Source organism: Diachasma alloeum, unplaced genomic scaffold, assembly GCF_001412515.2.
Source record: "Diachasma alloeum isolate Michigan unplaced genomic scaffold, Dall2.0 Dall_scaffold_00336, whole genome shotgun sequence".
NCBI lineage: Eukaryota > Metazoa > Arthropoda > Insecta > Hymenoptera > Braconidae > Diachasma > Diachasma alloeum.
This window is the reverse complement of record NW_021680475.1, coordinates 1,270,312-1,291,558: the sequence shown is the minus strand read 5'-3', so window position 1 is coordinate 1,291,558 and position 21,247 is coordinate 1,270,312. Positions and strand designations below refer to the sequence as shown.

The following is a 21,247-nucleotide window of genomic DNA, read 5'->3' as shown; positions in this document are numbered from 1 at the left end:
GTAAAGATGTTGGGGTGGATTTTTAGTTTTGTTGTCATCGTCACGACGATTGTTACCGGTGAGACCTCGACCTGGACAACATCCCTGGGGGATGATAACCCGTCAGAAGTTGAAGAACATAGCGATCGCCAGGCAAGATGTAAGTTCTGGCGGATGCATCCCTCGGGGATAATCCGACTATTTGTTTCGTCTTCTAACGCTGTTAATCCTTGAATTCTAGTTTTCCCACTGTTCAGTGTCGTACGTTTTGCAAACTCCGAGTGCATTGGCTCGAATTCGTTTAATGGAACGTGTTTCACGAAGAGAGAGTGCTCAAAGTATGGCGGGAATCCTTCGGGATCATGTGCGACTAATTTGGGAGTTTGTTGCACTTGTATGTACAGTTGGAAGTTTCGAGACCGATGGAAGAATGATTTGCGTGATTAATTATTAATTCTTTCAGTTCGAAAGACATGTGGAGCCACTACAAATATCAATAACACGTATTTCGTGAATGAAGGATATTATTCTGCTCATACTGGAGCCGAACGGTGTATGATTACGGTGTATCCTTGCACCACAAATATATGTCAGGTACGAAATTTTAACCCTAGTCCGGTCACCAGACGCGACCCTGCGAACTTGGTCACCTCCGCGGGGATTCCCCGCCGTGTTATTTAGGCTTCAGCGTTGCCGAATTCACTCTGCAATGCTCGGGCGCGATTAGCGAGTTCCCGGCAACGCCGCGTCATCGGCAATTTCATTTAACATGGGAAAAAATAATTAATCCCGGCTGGGCGGTGCGGGATTTTTTCTCTCTAAATTCTAATTCCCTTTGAATTGATTTAATGCCTAAAGGTAGTTAGGTGGTGTTGTCTGGCGAATTTAGAGAGGATTTCCGTAGTTCCCGGTAGCTTAGTTGGGAGTGCCCGGCGCGTAACTGGGAGACCCGGGTTCGAATCCCGCCTGGGTGGTGCGGGATTTTTTCTCTCTAAATTCTACTTCTCTTTGAAATTTTTTTTTCTCCGAAATAATTTGTCCGACATAATTTGTTTTCTTTAGGAATTTTGGGAAATATGTCGTTCGAAAAACTCCTATAATTGAATTGTTTGTAAGCGCTCTTTGCCATCGTCGGACACTTCAACTGACAAAATCAATTTTTTTTATTCCTTCGGTTAGCTAGTCAATTGTAATTAAAGAAAAACGGCGCGGCGGGGTTTCCCTCATGGGTGACTAATCACGAAAAAAAATAATAAAAAAACCTAGTAAATTAGCTAGACAATTCGGTAGGATATCTATTGAACTTTCTATTAGTTCATGGCTAATTCTATTGAAATGTTCAATCGAAAATATTCTATCAAAAAAGTCAACAGAATTAGATTTTTCTATATAACTCATTCTATTGAGATATTTTATTTTTATTTTTTGGGATATTTTCTATAGAATTTCCTCAGCTCAAATTTTCTATGTTTTTTTGTTTGATGTTCTTGATGAAAAGAAAAAAAAATGAAAAAAGAACTAAGATTACACTTGTGTATTCTCTTTTTTCCAGTTAAGGATTGATTTCCTGGATTTCAATTTGGCTCAACCGAACGCCTCTGGCATTTGCGACTTGGATTTCCTATTAGTGACTGGATCTGCTAGAAGAGTCCCACGTATTTGTGGAGAGAATGTCGGTCAACATAGTGAGTTTTTTAGAAATTAAATCAAAGTAACGGGAAAGTGGGGTGAAATGAACTGTTTGTAAGCGCTCTTTGCCATCGTTAAAACAAGACTAAGTCCGTTAAAATTGTGTCATTTGGCGAGTGCATATCAAAGATTTCGATAAATTCATTTTACCCCACCTTCTACCTGCACGTTGCCTTTCATGGATAGGGTATTGCCAAGCCAAAGCAAAATTTGAGGAGCTAATCAGGGGCTGCACTGAGAGAAAAAATTAGCTGTGCCGAAAAACTATATGTTCCACGTGAGAATGTTTGAGGGAGAGGAACATATTTACTTGAGGGAAATTAAGCAACTTGATAGAAAGAAATTTAATATCGATTCACGTGCCTAAAACGTCCCTTCTCCACACATTGTGCACTGATAGAAAGGTTTAGTCGAACTAAACGAGGATTTTTAACTATTACCTCGATTCGTTACACGGAGAGAAATATTCAATAAAAATTACCAGAAAAAAGACGTAAAAATTACGTTTCGAAACGTAATCTGGGAGCAAAGTAAAATTCAATAAAAAGTGTCAATCATCATGTAAATTCTACGATCTATTCCGTAAAAATTACTCATCCGTCCGACGCCTCACGGCTAGCCATGAGTCACCGTGAGGAGGAGATTTTAACAACACGTTCCGTAATTTTTCCGGATCTTTTCGTAAAAATTCTTAAACATCCAAGAATTTTCATGTTTTGAGGCATAATAAGTCTTGAAGTTTCTGTTAGATTTTACAACTTTCAGAAAAATTACGTGACTTTTTCGTATTTTTTCGGTGACAGACCCGAAAATTTACTGAACGTTTCAGATTTATTCTCTTATTTTCCTATAGAAATTCACTGAAAACGATTCTCGCTTGCGGATTACGTGAAATGTTCCGTAATTTTTCTTGAATATTTCTCTCCGTGTAATTATTAACGAATCGCGGTAACAGTTAAAAAGCCTCGTTTGGTGCAACTGAATCGTTCCACTTTTTCTATCAGTGTGATGAAATATTATATTTCACGTCGAGTGCCACTGGCGGTTTCGACGAGCTGAAGACGAGGCTTGCCAATCACACGAATCGAAAACTCCTGTGGCACAAAGCGCGAATGATATTTTTCCGTAGTAACTTTCATTTTTGCCAGTTTGGGGAAGGGTACCAATCTCCGGACTGGGAAAAGTGAAGGTCAGTACGGAAATCGTATTTTTCCGGGCTGCTGCGATGGGGTTTTTTACTCGTGTTGCGTAAAAGAGAATAATCCCGGATCCCCTCCTACCTCATCCAAATCCTATCCAACTAATTTCCTATGACGTCACAAAGATGTGGAACGCTATATAAATTCTTTTCTTTAATGAAAAATGGTCAACCACACGAGTAAAAAAATCCCATCGCAGCAGCCCGGGACAAGATTTTTCTGTAGTGATTTTCAAGTTTTCGAGTTTGGGAAGTATGCAATACCAATTCTCAGACGAGAAATCGTGAGAAGCAGTACAGAAAAATATCATTTGATACTCATGGGAAAAGTGTCTCACTTATAGTCACTCGCCTTCGGCTCGTGCTATGAACCTCCCACGAGCCAAAAAGCACTTATTCCGCACTCGTATCGAAATATACTAGTTTGTCGTGATCATCGAAATATTCCTAGAAGAATTCGAACTGTTGGCGAGAAAAATATATAATTTATTGTACAACAATCATTTGATCTGAGAGAACTCTATAGGTTTATACCATAGGAAGAATGTATTGACGAGGAAAGAATACTTCTTTTCCTCAAAAAAAATTGTCCCCTCGAATTTATTTAGTTTTGCACAGTTTTCGGCAAGAAAATTGTAGTTTTCTCTTGAAATTACTATTTGTTCCATGGAAATGTTGAGTGTTTACTGGACAAAGATGTACAGTACTCAATAACATTCACTTGATAAAACCGAAGATTCATATAATTCTCTGTAGAACGAATGTATTTAGCCAAAAGATATATAAACGTCTCACGTGAACAATTACTACTACGAAAATTATCATATTTTGGTGGAATTTTTTTTTTGTCCACAAGGAAATTGCTTCAACACGACAAAAGATTTCTTCAGGGAGACATATAATTTGTCGGCAGAACAATTTTTTCTCGCAGTGTGTGTAGTAAAACCGTGAGCTGATTCAAAAATCAAAATTACGTCAATTGGTTTATGTTTAGTGTATGTGGATTTCAATGGTAATAATCCTATCACGATCTCTGTGATCACCAATGCCGCCTATCGATTTGCTCGTAAATGGAATCTGAGAGTCCAGCAGATAGCGTGTGACTCCCCTTGGCGAGGTAAAACATTTTAAAGTTTCCAACATTATAACAAATTAGGGGGCTGCTCCTTGCTCACTCCGCTCGCCAACCCACATATGACCTCCACGTTCCTTCTGACCTTCTGACCCTTATTTTGACCCTTGCGACCCTTCATTTTGGAGTCTTAATTTCGAGTACCAAATTTTCATTGCCAGAAGTCGATTTAGATTTTTATAATACAGCGAGATATTCTTATTGTTATTTTTAAAGGATTTGACGACTGTAGAATTTGATCCCCATATGACCCTCATATAACCCCTATATGAACTTATAGATATATGAACATATTAGAGAGATAGGGATAATAATTAATTCTCAATCGCATTAGACAAATATGAATATGGTTATGAAATCGTTCACATAAAATGTAAAAAACTATTCATTTCATCTTTTATTTTATTTTTTTTCCGTTTAGTCAATTATTTATTTCATTTTTTATTTGCGTTAATCTATACTGATATTCGTATTCGAGAAAATTGTTTACTGGTCTACTATCTCCATATCACTTATCAATAGATTCGATGTGTCTAGTTTATTGTCTAGATTTAATTTGAGAAGTAAAAGTTGAGGGTCCACTATCTCCCATATATCCACGGTAGAAATTACCTTGAATCCACGGCAAAACGTCCCGTATATCCACGGTCAAAGTTACCGTGGAGCGTGTGAATAGACACTGCCTACACTTTTATTGTGGTAAAATGAGTTAAAATTTGATTAGTTAGTTGATCGAGTGAAAATTTAAATGAATTGAAAAATGGATCCACATGACAATAATTAATTATTAATAATAACTAATGAATGTTTATTTTTATTGGTCATTATAATATCTTAATTGCTATGATAATTATTATTATATTTTCATTTTTTCATCAATAAAATAACAAGAAAAATTCAGTATTTTTATTTTATCGAAGGCGAATACAGTCGCATTCTCCGAATTCACTTCCCCAACAGCTCCTTAAGTGTGACTCTAACGGGAGTCTACTGTAATAAAGAATTCTTTAGATGATTTTTCCGGCAATTTCAGCTCCAAGTGGCTGCCTGCAGTATTATAAAACCATTTCTGGGACTGTGATGAGTTTCAATTATGGGACTATACCAAATCCTCGAGGTAAATAATCGAGACCATTTTCCATCAATCGATTCTCCAAATTGTCTCAAACCGATGAATTATATCTTCGTATTTCAGTCCCAACGACTACATCTATTGGAACCAGACAAATGCAGAATTTAAATTACAAAATCTGCGTTCGTCCGGCGTTGGGGGATTGTACAATTGAGTGGTCTCAACCAGACCCAACATCATTTACAGTTTCCGGAGACTCTGGACTTATTACTGGAGCCGCTGACGAAGACTTGTCTGAGTCTGGCACCGAGTGTACCCACAATTACGTGATAGTTCCAAATCCCTCGAATACAACTGGAGGTCGTTACGACGCAGATCGATTCTGTGGAAATGGATTTCAGAGGAAAACCAGCGCTTGTTTCATTCTATACGTCGTAACAAATCCAGCTCCGGGCGAAGTCGTGGACGTGGAAAATCGCGGATTTACTTTGAATTATCGACAATTGGCATGCGAAGTCTAAGAGGATTTGAGAGAGACCGCTGGTGCCGGCTCACTAATAATAAGTTTTTCAATTAAATAAAAAGATGTTGAATGACACAAGATATTTTATTCATATTCAATTCAATACGTTAAATATTATTCCCCTCCCTCCTCCCGCAATGCACTCTCAAGTGCATCTCGTCATCACGAAGCGACTGAGAAGAATGACCACTCTATAGCAATAGTGATGCCGCGAGAGACTACGAGACAATACTTTGGAGAGATGGTCTCGGTCTCAATAAACATGGAAATCTTTGGTCTCGTCTCAGTCTCGCAATACGCAGTACACTGATAGACTGATTCATTCATTCCAAACGAGATTCCTTAACTATTAACAAATGGTAGAGTTGAATATGACTAAATGAATATTCGTTGATAGTTACGGAATGGTTCACTTGAAAAAATTCACTAATATGGACCCAAGCAAAAACGCATGATTCTGTTTAAAACTGGATAATTCCAAAACTGTGACAGATAATCCAATTCCGCCAACGCCATTCGAAAGCTGGATAGTGTAGCTTCAATTTTTAATGCGTTTTATAATTTTTCATGCATCAGAATTGATCGAATCTCTTGTATATAATATAATATATAAATCCCAGGCTGAAGGCCCTCGGGCGATGGCCAGTCACAAGCTTGTGACAAATTACGTTAAAAATAAAAAATAATTACCTGACAGTTCCGTAAAACTTAGCATTGTGGATTACGTAAATTGTTCCGTAATTTTTATTGAATATTTCCCTCCATGCAGGGCGGTCTAACTAATGCCCGTCTATTGAAAACGTAAAATAACTCAAATAGTAGAATTATAGAATTATAATTAGTGATTTCTGCTCAGTGTACGTGAATTTCGTTGGTAGAAATCCCATTAGCATCACAGTGATCACCAATGCTGCCTACAGATTCGCTCGTAGGTGGAATCTAAGACTCCAGCAGATAGCGTATGACTCGCCGTGGAAAGGTAAATAATCGCAAAATTTACGACATCGCTAAAAATAATACATCATCCGTCAGATAATTTGTTCCCCCAATTTTAGCTCCGAGCGGTTGCTTGCAGTATTACGAAGCTATTTCTGGCACTGTGATGAGTTTAGATTATGGAACTATGCCCAATCCTCGAGGTAAATACTAAGCAAACAATTTCCATCAATCGACTCTTGATATTTTTCCAAACTGATGCAACATCTTTTCATATTTCAACAGCAGGGAAATCATCTGTTGGAACACGCCAGTTACAAAATTTGAATTACAAAATCTGCATTCGTCCCGTCCTAGGATACTACATCGAGTGGTCCCCATCACACAGAACATCATTTACAGTTTCCGGAGATTCTGGAGTTATTGATAGAGCCGCTCGTGAGGACTACTCACAGTCTGGTCTTAACTGCACCCACAATTACATAATAGTTCCAAATCCCTCCGATAAATTTGGAGCTCGTTACGACACAGACAGATTCTGAGGGAATGGATTCCAATCAAAAAGAAGCGCTTTTTCCACTCTCTACATCGTTCCAAATCCAGTTCCAGGTGGATCGACGGATATGGAGAATTGTGGATTTATGTTAAACTACCGAAAATTGCCATATGAAATCCAATACTGATTTTCAAGTTTTAATTTTAATCTTCGGCTCCAGTTATACATGGACTTTTGGTCTTTTACACGGAGGATAGCCCAAAATGATGGACATTTTAGGGGATGAAAGAGGATGAAGATCTGAGTTGAAAGTTCCTGTGTGCATTTTGTCTCGGGGTATTCGAAAACGAGTTATTAATTCAATAGCAAAGCGGTAAAACGGCTTAAAGTAGCTCTACCCTTACGGTAAATTCAAAGATTATTGAAAACTGCAAAAAAATTGCAGAAAACTCGATTAGATTTGGAATTCTAATTTTTTTCTCAATTTAATTATCGTCTTGGTTTTTCAAAGAAGAAATATATAAAAATCAGGATTTAACCCAGTGTCTTATGTGAAAATCAACATTTCCATTGTAATCAAAGATTAAAATCTGAATTTTTTTTCATTAGATGTGAAAAAATCAAGAATTTTCTTGACACCTCATAAAAAATTAACTAAGGTTTTGCAAACAAGTTTGATTATTTATTTATGAGGGAAATGTTTGAAAGAATATCAATATTTTGCGAAATTTAATTCAGATAATACTGACTGGGTATGAATTTTTTCAAATTTTTTCCATGCAATTTAGTTGAAAAATTTAAAAACTGAAAATATCCGAAAGTACAGCGCAGCCCGGCCGAAGGGTAGAGCTGCTTTAAGTTGATTTAGTCCTTAGCTGAGTTTCCGAGGAATATCTCCGAATCTAAAGGAGATAATGAAATTTTCGTAATAAGATTTTTTTGTAGAGCGAATTGAGGACTGACAAGATCGTCGAATATTCCATATAATGTTTCCGCGATGTTTTAGACGGTACTCGCCGTCTTTTTGTTCAAATATTTCCATAAATAATGGGAGAAAAGAAAGAAGTTCATCATGTCAACTATTCGTCAGAAAATGGTGTAGAAGATGCATCACTTCACAATTTCAGTAGCGAAACGGTAAACCGGGTTAAGTCAATTTTGACTATTGGCCAGTTTTCGACAAATATCTCGGAATTTTAAAGAGATGGCAAAATTATTGTCATGACCTTTTTTGTAGAGTCAATTAAGAGCTATAAAAAAGGTCATGACAAAAATTTTACTATCTCTCTTAGATTCCGAGATATTCATCAAAAACTGACCACAAGTCAAAATTGACTTGACCCGGTTTACCGCTTCGCTACTGATTTGGCAAATTGCAAAATTGACCAAGATAACTTGAATTTCATACCGCGTGGGATGGCAATTGGAGCTATTTTTCCTCATTTCCATGAAATTATTTCGTTAACCGTTGAAGTTAGGGGAAAATGTTATAAGACAATAATTATGTATTTTTTACTAAGGAACATTTGTTATTTCAACTATTTTCGTTCATTCCCAGCCGCTTGCATTGTAACCTGAGCTGAATGCGCGAAGGGTCACGCGCACGTCTCCGCTCTCCGCGACCTGTTTTCAGAGGTGATGACTCGATAACTACAAAAAATAAAACCAAAAATAATAGGACGAAATATGGATTTTTGGACGAGGAACATTTTTTTTCAACTTTTTTGCCTAACTCAAACCGTTTCCGCGAAATGGCGTTATAAACAACTAAATTGTTATAAATAAACAAAACTAACCACATCTCGCAGAAACAGTCAACACATTCGTGTTCAGGGACTCCAAAAACATGAAGTCCAACGATAAACTTCAATAGACCTAAAAGTGTCCATAAAATATCCAATGAAAACTCGTAGCAAATCATAATTGTTGGACTCGTAACAGTGTCTCAATGAAATAAAATGACGTAGAATGAAACAAGACATTTTATTTATATCTAATACATTGTACACTATCGTTACCCCTCCAATAATGCACTTCCACTATGGTTCTTCACTCTCTCTGACATTGCTGAGTACCATGTACTCAGATTGGTATGTTGCAGAGCGTCCTTGAAGGCGTCGCACCCCTCGATGCTCCTCAGAATGCCGTAGACCGCGAGGTCCGAGAGGTCTGGGTTGTTTCCTCCCATGAATTGTCCGCCTCGTGCACTGATGGCATTCAACCAGGTGTTGATCTCGTCGTAGAGGGACTCTCGCACGTCGGTTTTTAGATTATGTCTCTTTGTGAGACGTTTCCCGATTATCCACATGGCGAGAGCACCCACGTTTACCATTAGGGCTCTCTCCCATGCAGGGAAATATTCGTCCCATCGTCCAATCTGTGAATAATTTGGTTTTTCTTTAAGTGGATGTGAAAATCATTGCATCCCTGGGAGAAAGCGAGTGTTCCATATTCAAGCACGGAATGGAAAATTTGTTGAGCTGAGAAATGTGACACTTGAATGGAGATTTTCGATTTTTACGAATGAATGCAGTAGAGGCTTCGTATAAGATACCTTAGGGACAGTAGGAGAGTGGAATTCCGGGAACCCCTATGCCCCCACTACGCGCACCCCTAGAGAGGAGAAAAATAGGGATCAGCGAGTTTCAAATAAGATACCACGCTCGTTGCGCCCGAATTCAATGAAATTTCCATTTTTCATGAAAAAATATCGATAACTAATCAGTTTATATGTGTTTAATGTTTTGAATTTGTATCACCCGCGTTCGCTTTCCTCTCTGAACCCCCGCGTGATATAATGGCAGCTGATGTTGGGGGATTGTTGGTGAACTCGAGAATAATCACAGGCGAAAAATTACGATTTTTTTCGATGGGAACAGTGAAAAAAAAATCGATGCATATTTTCATTACTTGAAAAAAGTGGTGTGACCCCTTAAGGGCATAGGACCCTCATGATCACTTCGTTTGTCCCTCCCGTTTGACCCTTAACACCGTTTGATCCTCATAACTACTCTCTTCCCGTTGAAAAATGACCGGGGCCATAGGTATCGTATAAGAATCCCATGGAACAAAAATATTCGGGAGGCGATAAAAGTGCCGAGAGTGGGGGTTGGTCTCGAGCGCTCGCAGCGCGAGGTATCTTATAGAGAGGTATCTTATACGACGCCTCTATTGTAGAATAAAAACGGGTTTGAAAATGATTTAATGTTCAAGACTCATCGGAGTCTTCCTTCAACGAAATTCTTGAAGCAACAGGTTTTTTGTTGCTATTAAGTTGGGACTTGTTCCACGCAATAGTTTGTTTCTGTTTGCGCCTCCTCAGTATCAGAATTGGAACTTTTTTATTGTTGAATATAAGAATAGAATGAATATTACATCTGTATTTTCTTGCCATGAATCATGAAGAATGGACAGCTTATAACCGTTCAGGAACGGCGGCATTGTGACGTTATTTTTTAGAATGAAAAAATTTCGTGCAACAAACTAGTTAAATATTCTCGATTCCGGAATGTTTTTGACATGGATACGTCTATGGTTTCAATATGGGGGGTTATTTTGGGAAAAGATCCTTATGTGCAGCGCCATCCATCGGAATTCTAGAAAATTCTAAACATTTCGAGGTAATTCGAGAAGTTTCTTGAAATTTCGCAAAAATTCAAAGAGTTTCTAGAAATTTCGAGGGAATTCCGGGAGTTTCTAGAAAATTCAAGGGAATTCAAGGAGATTCTAGAAAATTCGAGAACATTCAAGGAGTTTTTAGAAACTTCGAGGGAATGCAAGGAGTTTCTAGAAAATTCGAGAAAGAAGGAAAGACCATGGACGTATCCACGTACAATTACAGCTGTATTGTAGATACAGCCGCCTGTAATTTTTGAGTTAGATTCTAACACAACACCGACTTGAATGAAGAACCCAGAACTGGATGATTTGGGCACCTCTTTCTTGGGTCGAGCATTTCGTTTGTTTTGTGAAGGCGTGGGCATACAAAAAATACTCAAAGTAAAAACGAGTTTAATTACCTCAGAGAACCAATTGAATGTCTGGTAGGCCTCTTGAATAGTTCTGTACACATTTGGAGATAATGTGTGGACAAAAACGTCATCTGCCCATTGTCTCCATTTCCTCTCCTCCCTAGAAAATGTAATGATTCGGAATGTGTGAAGAAATTTTTTTTTTCAATGGAACATTGGGCTTGAAGAATACTTACACAATATCGTCGAGTGTCCTGTCTTTGGGAACAGATCCCTGATACATCAAAAAATACTTATTGACTATTTCCTCTCTGTAACCTTTCTCATCATTGACAGCAATATTGGGAAAATACGTCGCAAGTTCATTGATCTTGTGACTCTTGTCGTTGAGGTAGGAGGCTAATAACGATACGATCATCGAGCTGTCATTGAGCGGCTGATATCCGCCATCAACTTTCGCAAGTAATATCGGAACTTTTCGGTACTTCGACCACTTTATCTCCTTTCGGAGCACTGGGTCCACCTCCACAACATCATAGGAGATTCCGTAATAGTCCAGGAAGGTTCGAACCTATACGGAACAACGAATCGATTGGAAATAATTCGATGAGGGAGTTGCAGAGTACAATGAGGCAATTTCAAACTGAGTCTTTGATAACTCATGTATGAAATAATTTCATCAGACTTCGGTCAGATGACTACGATCGTCAATTTTAAATTAAGTTAAATTCTGCAATAGTTAACTGGTCAATATTACCCAACAATTTTTTAATTATTAAATTAATCATCAATTAAATATAGAAATTCTGAATTAATTTACCAATTAATAATTGAGTTTGGAAGACGATCATTTGATTAAGCGAAAAATCCTTTTATGGAATTTAGAATTATTTACTCAATAGTCAATTGACAATTTAAATTATAATAATAATTATTATTATTTTTATTATTATTTAAGATGCAACTGCTCATAATATTACGAAAATAATGATTGATGGCGATCCATGAATTTCATAGAAAATTCTTGCCAATTTACTAGACAATTCTGTTAGATTTCTATGGAACTTTCTATTAGTTTTTCATTGGAATGTTCAATAGAAAATATCTCAATAGAATAAGTTGTATAGAAAAATCGAATTCTATTTACTTCTTCTGTAGAATATTTTTTATTGAACATTGCAACAGATGCGGCCAAAAACAAATAGAAAGTTCAATAGAAATCCAATAGAATTCGCTTGGTCTTTCTGTTAAATTTTGTCATACGTAATGTCCTGAAATCTAACGAAAATAGGAAAATTTTCACGAAAATACAACCCAAAAATTTCATCGGAAAAAATCGATTGGATTTTTATTAAAAATTCCATCATTTCTTCGCCGATTCTATAGCAAATTTGACAGTTTTTCTGGGTGTCTTTTTTTGTTAAAATTGTTCAATAAAATCTTTTATGAAGAAAGTCAATAGACTTCGATGATTCTATGGTAATTTCTTGACATAAACTTTCTTAGCATTTTATCAATGTATTGTTTTTTCGACTCGCATTAAACACAAGAAGAAAAATTTACGCCGAGGAATTTTCATCGAAACTAACTCAACAAAATAACTTGTATAGAACATAAAGGTTCATTGATTTTTCCTAGCCAATATTTTCTATTAAACATTCCTATCCGAAACAAACGCGAAAAAACCTGCGGAATTTTTCGATGAAACGATCGGAAAACTCATATTCAATGGCAATCCCATTGAATTTTCCAGGGAATGCCTCGGGCTTTGAAGTTTTTTCATACGTGAACCTTCTTTAAAAATTTCGTTGCCTCTCTAGCATTTTTTTTTTCAAATGATCATTCGTCTTTTGAATTGATTTGACCGAGTGTTCGAGGAATTGCATTCTTCACGCGGTATTTATTCTCTTTTCTCTTGAGCATATGAAATCATGAAATTTCGTCCTGTTTGATGTTCTTAACATTATGATCATTTTGATCTTTCGATTTAAACTGGCGCAATTCTCTTTCTTGTCATAGACTCCAATGAGTATTGGCTCGAGTCCAAAAATTAATAAAGAAAGTAGGGGAGAGTGGGACAAAATGAAACAGTCGAAAAACGACTGTTGGACGTAATTAAAGCAAAAAACAAATTATCAACTATTTTTTTAATAACTTTTGTTTGTTAACAGATTTTTTATCATTGGGAGTACTGATGAGAATAATTAAATCATTGAGAAGTTTTGGCGGGAGACGATTCTGCGAATGGATTAATGGAAAACGAAATGAAACAGCAAAATCCAAAGTCCAGAGCATGGCCCAGGGGGAGACCCAGAGGGGGAAAAAGGAAAATGTTATGCTGAATTTCAATCGAATGAAAAAAGAAAAGTATAATCGTAATAAACGTGTAATTGATTTTCGTAGTAGGATCTAAAATGAAAGAATCACCTAAATGGGGATATGCTGGCTCCCATACCTTCACGAATGTTTTAATTAGCAGAGAAAAATTATTTGAAGTCAAAATAACAAAACAAAGAATAATTAAATGAAGAAATAATTGAATGCAGCCGAAACCCCTAATTTCTGGACGGCTGGGTCATATTTTTTTTATTTATTAAATGTCGATCAACAGAAAAAAAATTGATCACATGATTAGGGGAGGGTGGGGTAAAATGAACACTGGACTTTTTTAAAAATATTCATAACTCAAAAACAGACTTATCAATTGAGCCCAGTCTAAGCTCATCACAAAGAGGAATCATTGTTCTTTCAATTGAAAAATAAAATTATTCCATTTCATGAACAATTCAACACGTTATGAATCCATAAGTAAAAGATCCGTGAGCGTTACAAGGCTTTTTTCTTTGGTTTCTATGCTCAAGTTCTTTTTCCTTTTGTATGAACCATGTATATAGTATAATCTTTGGAAAGCTCATTAAATGAGTTCCAAAGTGATGTCTGTTTCATCCAATTCTGACCATTTTTCATTGAGTTATGAGAGTTTTAGGCGATAAGTGAATTTTCATGTTTCACTTGAAAAATTAACTTCGGATGGATTTTTCGATGCTTTCAAGTGGCTTAAACAAAGATATTTATACATCATTTTGAAGAACATGTACTGTTTTTCGAAATGGTGTATTAAAAATGCGATTTAATTGGATTTTCATCAATTTATTACAGTTTTTTTCCATTTTTTATGTTTTGTCACACCTAGAAAATGGCAGTTTTTGTAATTTATCAAGAGTTTATACTTAATCAGCGGGGATATATCATATATCAATTCGAAGGTTTCATCGGGATCTTNTTTTAAAAAAGTCAGAAGGGTCTATTTTACCTTACCCTCCCTATACACCAATAATATTATTGAAGGGTAAAATAATCAGTACAATTTCCATTTTATTATGTATGGAATTCAATGCAAGTTGAAATTGTCCGGAAACTGACCCCCGTCCAGAAACTGACCTGTTTACCCTAAACATTTCTCAAAAATCAGCAAAAACTGAACTCTAAGCGGAATTGATACACCTCACTTCCCCACTACTCTGCTAAATAGTCAATTACAGATCCTAAAATATTCATCTATTTACCTTGCAGCAGAAGGGACACGTCTGATACTGGAAAAGCGTGAGTTTCAGACCGGTGGAATCCACCGGAGAAAGTGCCTGAAAGCCAAACAAAACAATGACACAACCCGATAAACCATAAAATCCTAAACAAAATCACAAAGTCATAATTAATACCTGTCTCGAGGCCGGTATAGGAGGTTTATACTTGAGAATCTCCGTCGCAATCTCGTGCCCCTCCATCTCGAGATGTTTCCTGTCCCTTTCGATTTTCCGGAAGGCATAACCTGCACCGATAGCACTCCCAACAACAGCACTGATCAAACACGTCTTCAAAATTCCTCTCGTGGGTTTCGGTTCCTGCACAACAGTACGAAATGCCCTGACAATATTCTCCTCCCAAAATCCCGTATTTCTAAGCAATAAATGTCTCGAGACTCTCGAGAATCTCCACAACACAGCCATGTTTGAAAGCTAACGAGCCCCAGTTGATAAAAAAACTCCCGAAAAAAACGACAGATGGCTGTACCGCCCGCTTCTAGTTTGCACTCCAAACGCCCGATGGCATCGATTGAAATTTCTCCCGTTATTTTTTCTATTTTGTGAAAAAGGTGAAAATATACATGTAACAATAGACATCCGCGTTTGTGTTGGTCTAATGAATGATGCGCGTGAATTGAGAATCACAGGATCATTCACTCTGGTATATTCTCTTGTCATTCGAGTTGAGGTTAAAAGTAGTGAAAGCAGGACACAAAGGACTTATCATACCCGACAAATCAAATTACTCCCAACAAAATTATTTATCAACGTTTAAACAATGGAGTGTGATCCATCAATTCCGGATTTCACAGAGTGCCTGCGTCAAATTGTGTCAGGTACGCCCGATGAAGTGCGCCAAGGATGGATTAATCTACGACAACTGGACGAGGAAGTACGGGAAGACATTGACTTCAGGGATGTAATGGGAGTAATAAGAATGCCTATTCGAAGGACCATAACAAATGTGGACGAAATACCAAAGTTGCTGGTGTACTTTTCAACTCTCCTCAAGAGGAATCCCTTTGAGGGTAAACCCGCTGACAACAATTACACAGCGTTCCTTCAGAATACAGCTGGCAATGACATATCACTGCTAGCTGTCATTGTGAAGGTACTCGACGAGCACGACTCTATTTATTTACCCACGTACGCAAGTAACTCCCAGTTCTGCGAGGCCATTGTCACATGTCTTGCGGAAATTCAAATGCCCACGCAGAGGGATAAAGTTAGTAAGTTTAAGGACAGTTCCTTGACCATACAGAATTACGTTAAAACCAGCTGTGATCGTTTCGAGGGGCTCCACAAAGACAGCCTGAGAGTCAAATGTTTGGAGAAACTTTACAACATAATTCAAGACTTGGAGAGAAAATCATTACCAGGAGCTGCACTTGTTAATGTCCTCACGCTGATTGAGGGACCAGAGTCGATACAGCAGGCAGTCCAGTGGATTATTTCAAACCCTCAGAATGACGATAATCTCGAGAGAGCCCTGAAGACACTCTGCACGTGGCTATCCCAGTGGCTGAAGCATGATTGTCTCAGTCTCTGGATATCAGCTTTCATCCAGGGACTCGAGGACAAAAAAAAGTATTCTGTACTTAACAGGGTCGCTGAAGACTGTCTCAAGATGACGATTAAACGGTTACATATGCCTATGGCACATCAGCACGGTATGGCACTTGTTTTTCGTTTACTTGGTAAACAGAGTACGCCGGCCTTGTTTCACCGAGTCATCAAAGACATTGAACAAGCTTTAATGAGTTTGAGTAAAGATTCCACGGACATTGGGAGAAAAACTACCCAGAGCCTTGTTGATTGCTGCAAGGCACTGATGATGAGATTCCCTTCTTATCCGATTTACGAGACACTCGAGAAGTCTTTGCCAGTTGAACCTAGAATGGAAATTGTTAACAGAATACTCAACGCGCCATTGTGGGAGGAGGAGACTAGGGATGAAATGCAGAATATTTTTTTTATAAATAATGGTAAAGTTGGACTCACTAATTTGGGAAATACTTGTTACATGAATAGTGTGCTGCAGGCACTTGTCATGACGAGACAGTTTTGCCACGAGGTGATAAGTTATAAACCACCAGTGGACACTAACGCCAATCTCATACTACGGAAATTACAAAACTTGTTTGCCCTGTTGTTGTATTCGAAGAGAATGTCTTTGTCGCCGACCGAAGTTCTTCAGGCTTCCAGGCCATCGTATTTCACCCCGGGACAGCAGCAGGACAGCTCGGAATTTCTCTGGTTAATAGCCGATATTAATTACCCTTTTATGCCTGGTGCCTTGGTTACTTAATGTTTATGGTTTATTTTCTCAGTCATCTCCTTGACGTCATGTACGAGCAGGAAAAGTCACACCCGCCACAGTCTGATGACCTGGAGATGAAGATTCTTAAATCAACGCCGGAGGAACAGGACGTTGAGGATATGAATGTCGATTCAGAGGGCTGTGGAATCAAGAGATGGATCACAGAGGAGGATTTGACTGAGGGAACGACGTTGGAGAGGAAGACTCAATCGTTGGCTGATTTTAGCGATGGTAAAGATCAAAATTATTCAGTGCAATTAGGTTCAGAGGAAAGAACTATTTTATTGAATTAAGAGTGCACTTTACATTGATTTAGTCATTACATTAATTTAATTCTTATATCTTTACATTAATTTAATCCATTCTTGGATGTTCTCAAATTAGTTTTTAGAAGCAGTTATGTATATTTAATTCAAGGCCCGGATGAATTATGTTTCAATCGAACATTATTTCGATTACTTTTCATGTTCTAAAATATAACACAATTTCCATTGGATTTTACATCATAAGGATATCACTTAGGAGTCCCTAAAAACTATGATTGAATAAAAAAAAGTAGAAAAAAAATTAAAAAATGGAATTAAAAAAAAACACCCAAGATCACGATTGACAGATAATGCGGGCCTTAAGGATATCCAAGTATCTTTTACAGTTTGGCACTCATCACACTAAAGATTCAACCATTTCCAATCATCAAATTTGTCCATTAAATTGCGTGCGAAAAATTTGAAAAATATCTCGAATATACAGCGCCATTAAAATTACATTTTGCACAGAATTACGATTCTTTGAAACACTCATTGTTTATAAGTAAATAATTGAAAGTTTAAACTTTTGGAAACCTTATTTTTTTAGGCATGAAATCGATTTCTGCTAAAATTCTGAATATGAATAAATTGGTTACGACTGCAAATAATTTTTCTGGTGGAAAATTAATTGTTTATAAATTATCTATAAAAAGTTCTCGTAATTTTCCAAAGTAAATTTTCTGTTTTTTTTCAAATTTTTAAAATGTTTCCTAACGGTTCAGTATCGAGGCTAAAATTCAAACCTGCCAAGTTTAACCAATAAGGTTATTGCGAAATATCCAGAAACTTGGGGTCAAATGTGGCTGAAATGAAAGTTCTGATGTTCGACTACAAAAGTAGAAGAGCATTTCACAGGAGAAAAAACAGCCAAAGTACTTGGATATCCTTAAGAATATTTGTCCTGATATGGTTCCACATATACTCACTCAAATTCAAATTTTCTCCTCACAGGTGATGATTTAGCACAAACCCCTCAACTGAGTGACTCCCACTCAGACTCAACAGACAGTGGAATTCAATCAGTAGGCGGTGAAGACTCCTCCACCCCGAACCTAGTGCACCGTGTCTTCGGTGGTGAATCAAAAATCACCTACCAATGTGCCCAATGCGATACCAGCTCCCACAACACCGACAAATTTCGTGACCTGCAGCTCTGCTTCCCCGAGGAGATCCCCGAGAACCAAGAGGTCTCAGTCCAAGACCTTATAAACTACTACTTAATCCCAGAAAATTTAACGGGCGATAATAAGTACCGCTGCGACAAGTGCATGAAGCTCTGCGACGCCCAGAGGATCATAAAACATTTACGTGCCCCAGCCCATCTCATACTCACCCTGAAACACTTTCATTACGACACTGAGAGTCGTTTGCGCACGAAACTGAGACACAAAGTGAGATACAACGAAAAAATTAAACTCGAAGTGTCAACACCAATGTCAATCGAGACAGAAACGTATCAGCTGTATGCAGCAGTCGTACACTCTGGCTACAGCATGGATTATGGCCATTATTTCACCTACGCACGTGACTCGAAGCAAAACTGGTACAAATTCAATGACAGCTATGTTTCTAAAACAACACTGGATGAGTTCAAGGGTTTAGAACCACCAGACACACCTTATATACTTTTTTACGAAAAAGTTACAAAGACTGATGGACTTTACGAGGATGATAAGCCTGAATTAGCTAATTTGAGTAAACACATACAGGATTTAGTGGAGAGAGACACAGCTGCTTACAACGAGGAAATGAGAAAGCAAGCGGAGAAGAAGAAGAATCAGCGTGGACGTCACATATCTCTGCTTAGACGCAATGACAATTCTGATGATGAGAATCCACCTCCAAGCAGTTGTCGTGGAGCAATCGATATACCGACCAATCATTTCTTATATTAATTCGCAAAATTTAGTTGATTCAATGTTACTAACAATAATTTATCTATTTTCTTTCACTCAATCGTCCATTAATTGCAATTCGTTTGATGGCAGTGTACGTGCGAGACATTGGGTTGTAAACGCTTGAATTGTTCATTGTCTGAAGTTATTTATCATTTATTTTTCTACTGGGCATTGGTATACGAATACTTCTTCGAGTTATTCTCCGGCCAAATTTTCTCGAGCTTCCATGGTGTTTAGCTCGTGTTCTTCATGTTCTTGGAGAACTTTTTCTGTTTGGATAGCACTTGCATGGGACGTGAAGGTCATTGGGTTTCGATTGATCAGCTGGAAGGTGAATGTCTGGGGAATTAAGGAATATGGATGAGGAATGATTGGTTTTAATATCGTCACAATTTATAGATATAGAAAAATTTATTAGTTCATTAAAGCAATTAAATCAATTCATAATAGGCATAATTTATTTATTATAATTTTTGGATAATATCATGATTCTTCATGAGAGACGATTAAACTCATTATGTTCATTGTTCATGCTTGTCTGAATGGAAAATGCGAAAAAAAAATGAAAAAAATATTGAAAATAGAAAAAATATTATGATTTCTAATCTTAACAATACAAGGAATAAAAGTGAACGTGTGCCCTGAAGAGTGAAGAAAAATGGGAAATGTTGTCATAGGTGTACATAGCTATATTCAAAAACGTCTATAAAAAAGAAAAAATTAGAGAAAGCAAAGGGAAAAAACTCATTGAACGTGTTGGAAAATCTGTGATAAATTTTTACTCGCATTGCTAATTAATTGCGTTTCACTTCGATACAGTATTCAGACAACTGAATGAAATTTGCAAAATACGGAACTTTGCAATAATAGTTGTATTTTATCGCCAACCAAGTTGATGTGAAATTGCCGTGTTCCATTTGTTCTGTTTTATAATTTACTCAGTCAGACATCGTGTAAATGACAAATTTCAATAAAAAAAGGTACGAATTAACGAATACCGTATGTATATACGTATATTTTTCTTGAAAACATCTTCAATGAAATGACAAATATAAAATCGACAGCACGAGCATACTCTTGGAGAGAATCAATTTTCTCCATTTGGTGACGCCTGATCATCTTTTTACACCTTTTGAAGATATATTTGACCTCATTCAAATTGGGAAATCATGCAGTTTGTGGGAAATCTTTTCGATTACATGCCGTAAATGTAGAAAACTATAGAAAATACAGGTACAAACTGTAGTAGAAAAGCTCTCGAGCTTTCTTCAGTTAAAAACGTGAATTTTAAATTCTTTTTTTTAAATCGTCTCACGCCATGATACGGGCGAGAGTGCGGTGAAATTTGGGAGTCGTCAGGCGTTATAGAGGTGATAGAAATCTACTCCAAAAAATCCTATCCCACAATATCCTGTGACGTCACAAGATCTTGGAACGCTATATAAACTCGTGTCTTCTGTGAAGAAGACGGAAAGAAGTTCCTAACATGAGTTGACAAAACAATCGGGAAATATCCGATAATTTTGAAGGTCTCGTGGTATTACTACTGATTATTTTCCGGGCCTGGATTTCAGCCAATCACAGCGCAGTATTTGAGGTACGATGCTCATTTGTTATCACATCTATTCGGAAATTGCACACTAGCTTTTGGAAATTGCATCTGATAATTGCATAGTAGCTTTTAACTTATTTCTAAGCAATTAAACTTTGCGGTAGATCCTCTCTGTTCAGTTGTGCCTTCAAATACTGTACTCCGTTTGGCCAAAATCCCGTCGCGGAAATTAATCCGTCGAATACCTCTCGATATCCAAAATTAATTTTAATATTTCCTTCAAACTTCCCCGCAAACAAACAAATGCGTCAAGTTTTGGAGAGAAATTTAAGACCTTCATTGTTTTGCAATAACGAAGCTATCGGGAAATATTCCGATAATTTTGAAGGTCTTGGGGTACTATAACTGAAAATTCAATGAAATACCAAATTTTTGAAATCCATTAAGATGAGAATTTTTCAACCTATTTGAATTTTCAATGAAATCATGAATATTCAGTGCTAAATTACAATGGAAAGAACATGTATACCGGAATTTCCCTGATTTCTAGTGATTCACGCACGAAAAAATTTAATAGAAAAATCTATCC

General features: G+C 37.2%; 3 protein-coding genes and 1 pseudogene across 3 annotated transcripts; 3 read left to right on the top strand and 1 right to left on the bottom strand.

The window, feature by feature from the left end:
• Positions 1–5,675, top strand: LOC107040478. The gene is made up of 7 exons (XM_015260575.2): positions 1–139; positions 221–373; positions 443–573; positions 1,532–1,664; positions 3,861–3,983; positions 5,032–5,115; positions 5,194–5,675. The coding sequence occupies exons 1-7, from the start codon at positions 7–9 to the stop codon at positions 5,589–5,591; spliced, it is 1,155 nt and encodes a 384-aa protein (XP_015116061.1). The 5' UTR covers positions 1–6; the 3' UTR covers positions 5,592–5,675.
• Positions 5,676–6,024: 349 nt separating this feature from the next.
• Positions 6,025–7,347, top strand: LOC107040446 (annotated as a pseudogene).
• A 1,642-nt stretch (positions 7,348–8,989) lies between these two features.
• LOC107040477 (prostaglandin E synthase 2) lies at positions 8,990–15,033 on the bottom strand. The gene is made up of 5 exons (XM_015260574.1): positions 14,716–15,033; positions 14,563–14,637; positions 11,233–11,567; positions 11,045–11,156; positions 8,990–9,402 (listed from the first exon to the last, which is right to left on the bottom strand). Exons 1-5 carry the CDS (start codon positions 15,001–15,003, stop codon positions 9,040–9,042), a joined length of 1,173 nt encoding a protein of 390 aa, XP_015116060.1. The 5' UTR covers positions 15,004–15,033; the 3' UTR covers positions 8,990–9,039.
• A 76-nt stretch (positions 15,034–15,109) lies between these two features.
• LOC107040476 (ubiquitin carboxyl-terminal hydrolase 35) lies at positions 15,110–20,101 on the top strand. The gene is made up of 3 exons (XM_015260573.1): positions 15,110–16,836; positions 16,911–17,131; positions 18,160–20,101. The coding sequence occupies exons 1-3, from the start codon at positions 15,359–15,361 to the stop codon at positions 19,101–19,103; spliced, it is 2,643 nt and encodes an 880-aa protein (XP_015116059.1). The 5' UTR covers positions 15,110–15,358; the 3' UTR covers positions 19,104–20,101.
• The last annotated feature ends 1,146 nt before the right edge of the window (positions 20,102–21,247 follow it).

Excerpts from the sequence above, each read along its gene's own strand:
- LOC107040477 (XM_015260574.1), bottom strand. The coding sequence starts at position 15,003 with ATGGCTGTGTTGTGGAGATTCTCGAGAGTCTCGAGACATTTATTGCTT. Across the intron at positions 11,157-11,232 it reads AGGACACTCGACGATATTGT|GGAGGAGAGGAAATGGAGAC; the intron begins GTAAGTATTCTT and ends TACATTTTCTAG. Across the intron at positions 9,403-11,044 it reads CATTCAATTGGTTCTCTGAG|ATTGGACGATGGGACGAATA; the intron begins GTAATTAAACTC and ends AATTATTCACAG.
- LOC107040478 (XM_015260575.2), top strand. The coding sequence starts at position 7 with ATGTTGGGGTGGATTTTTAGTTTTGTTGTCATCGTCACGACGATTGTT. Across the intron at positions 140-220 it reads TAGCGATCGCCAGGCAAGAT|TTTTCCCACTGTTCAGTGTC; the intron begins GTAAGTTCTGGC and ends CTTGAATTCTAG. Across the intron at positions 5,116-5,193 it reads GACTATACCAAATCCTCGAG|TCCCAACGACTACATCTATT; the intron begins GTAAATAATCGA and ends TTCGTATTTCAG.
- LOC107040476 (XM_015260573.1), top strand. The coding sequence starts at position 15,359 with ATGGAGTGTGATCCATCAATTCCGGATTTCACAGAGTGCCTGCGTCAA. Across the intron at positions 16,837-16,910 it reads GACAGCTCGGAATTTCTCTG|TCATCTCCTTGACGTCATGT; the intron begins GTTAATAGCCGA and ends TTATTTTCTCAG. Across the intron at positions 17,132-18,159 it reads GTTGGCTGATTTTAGCGATG|GTGATGATTTAGCACAAACC; the intron begins GTAAAGATCAAA and ends TTCTCCTCACAG.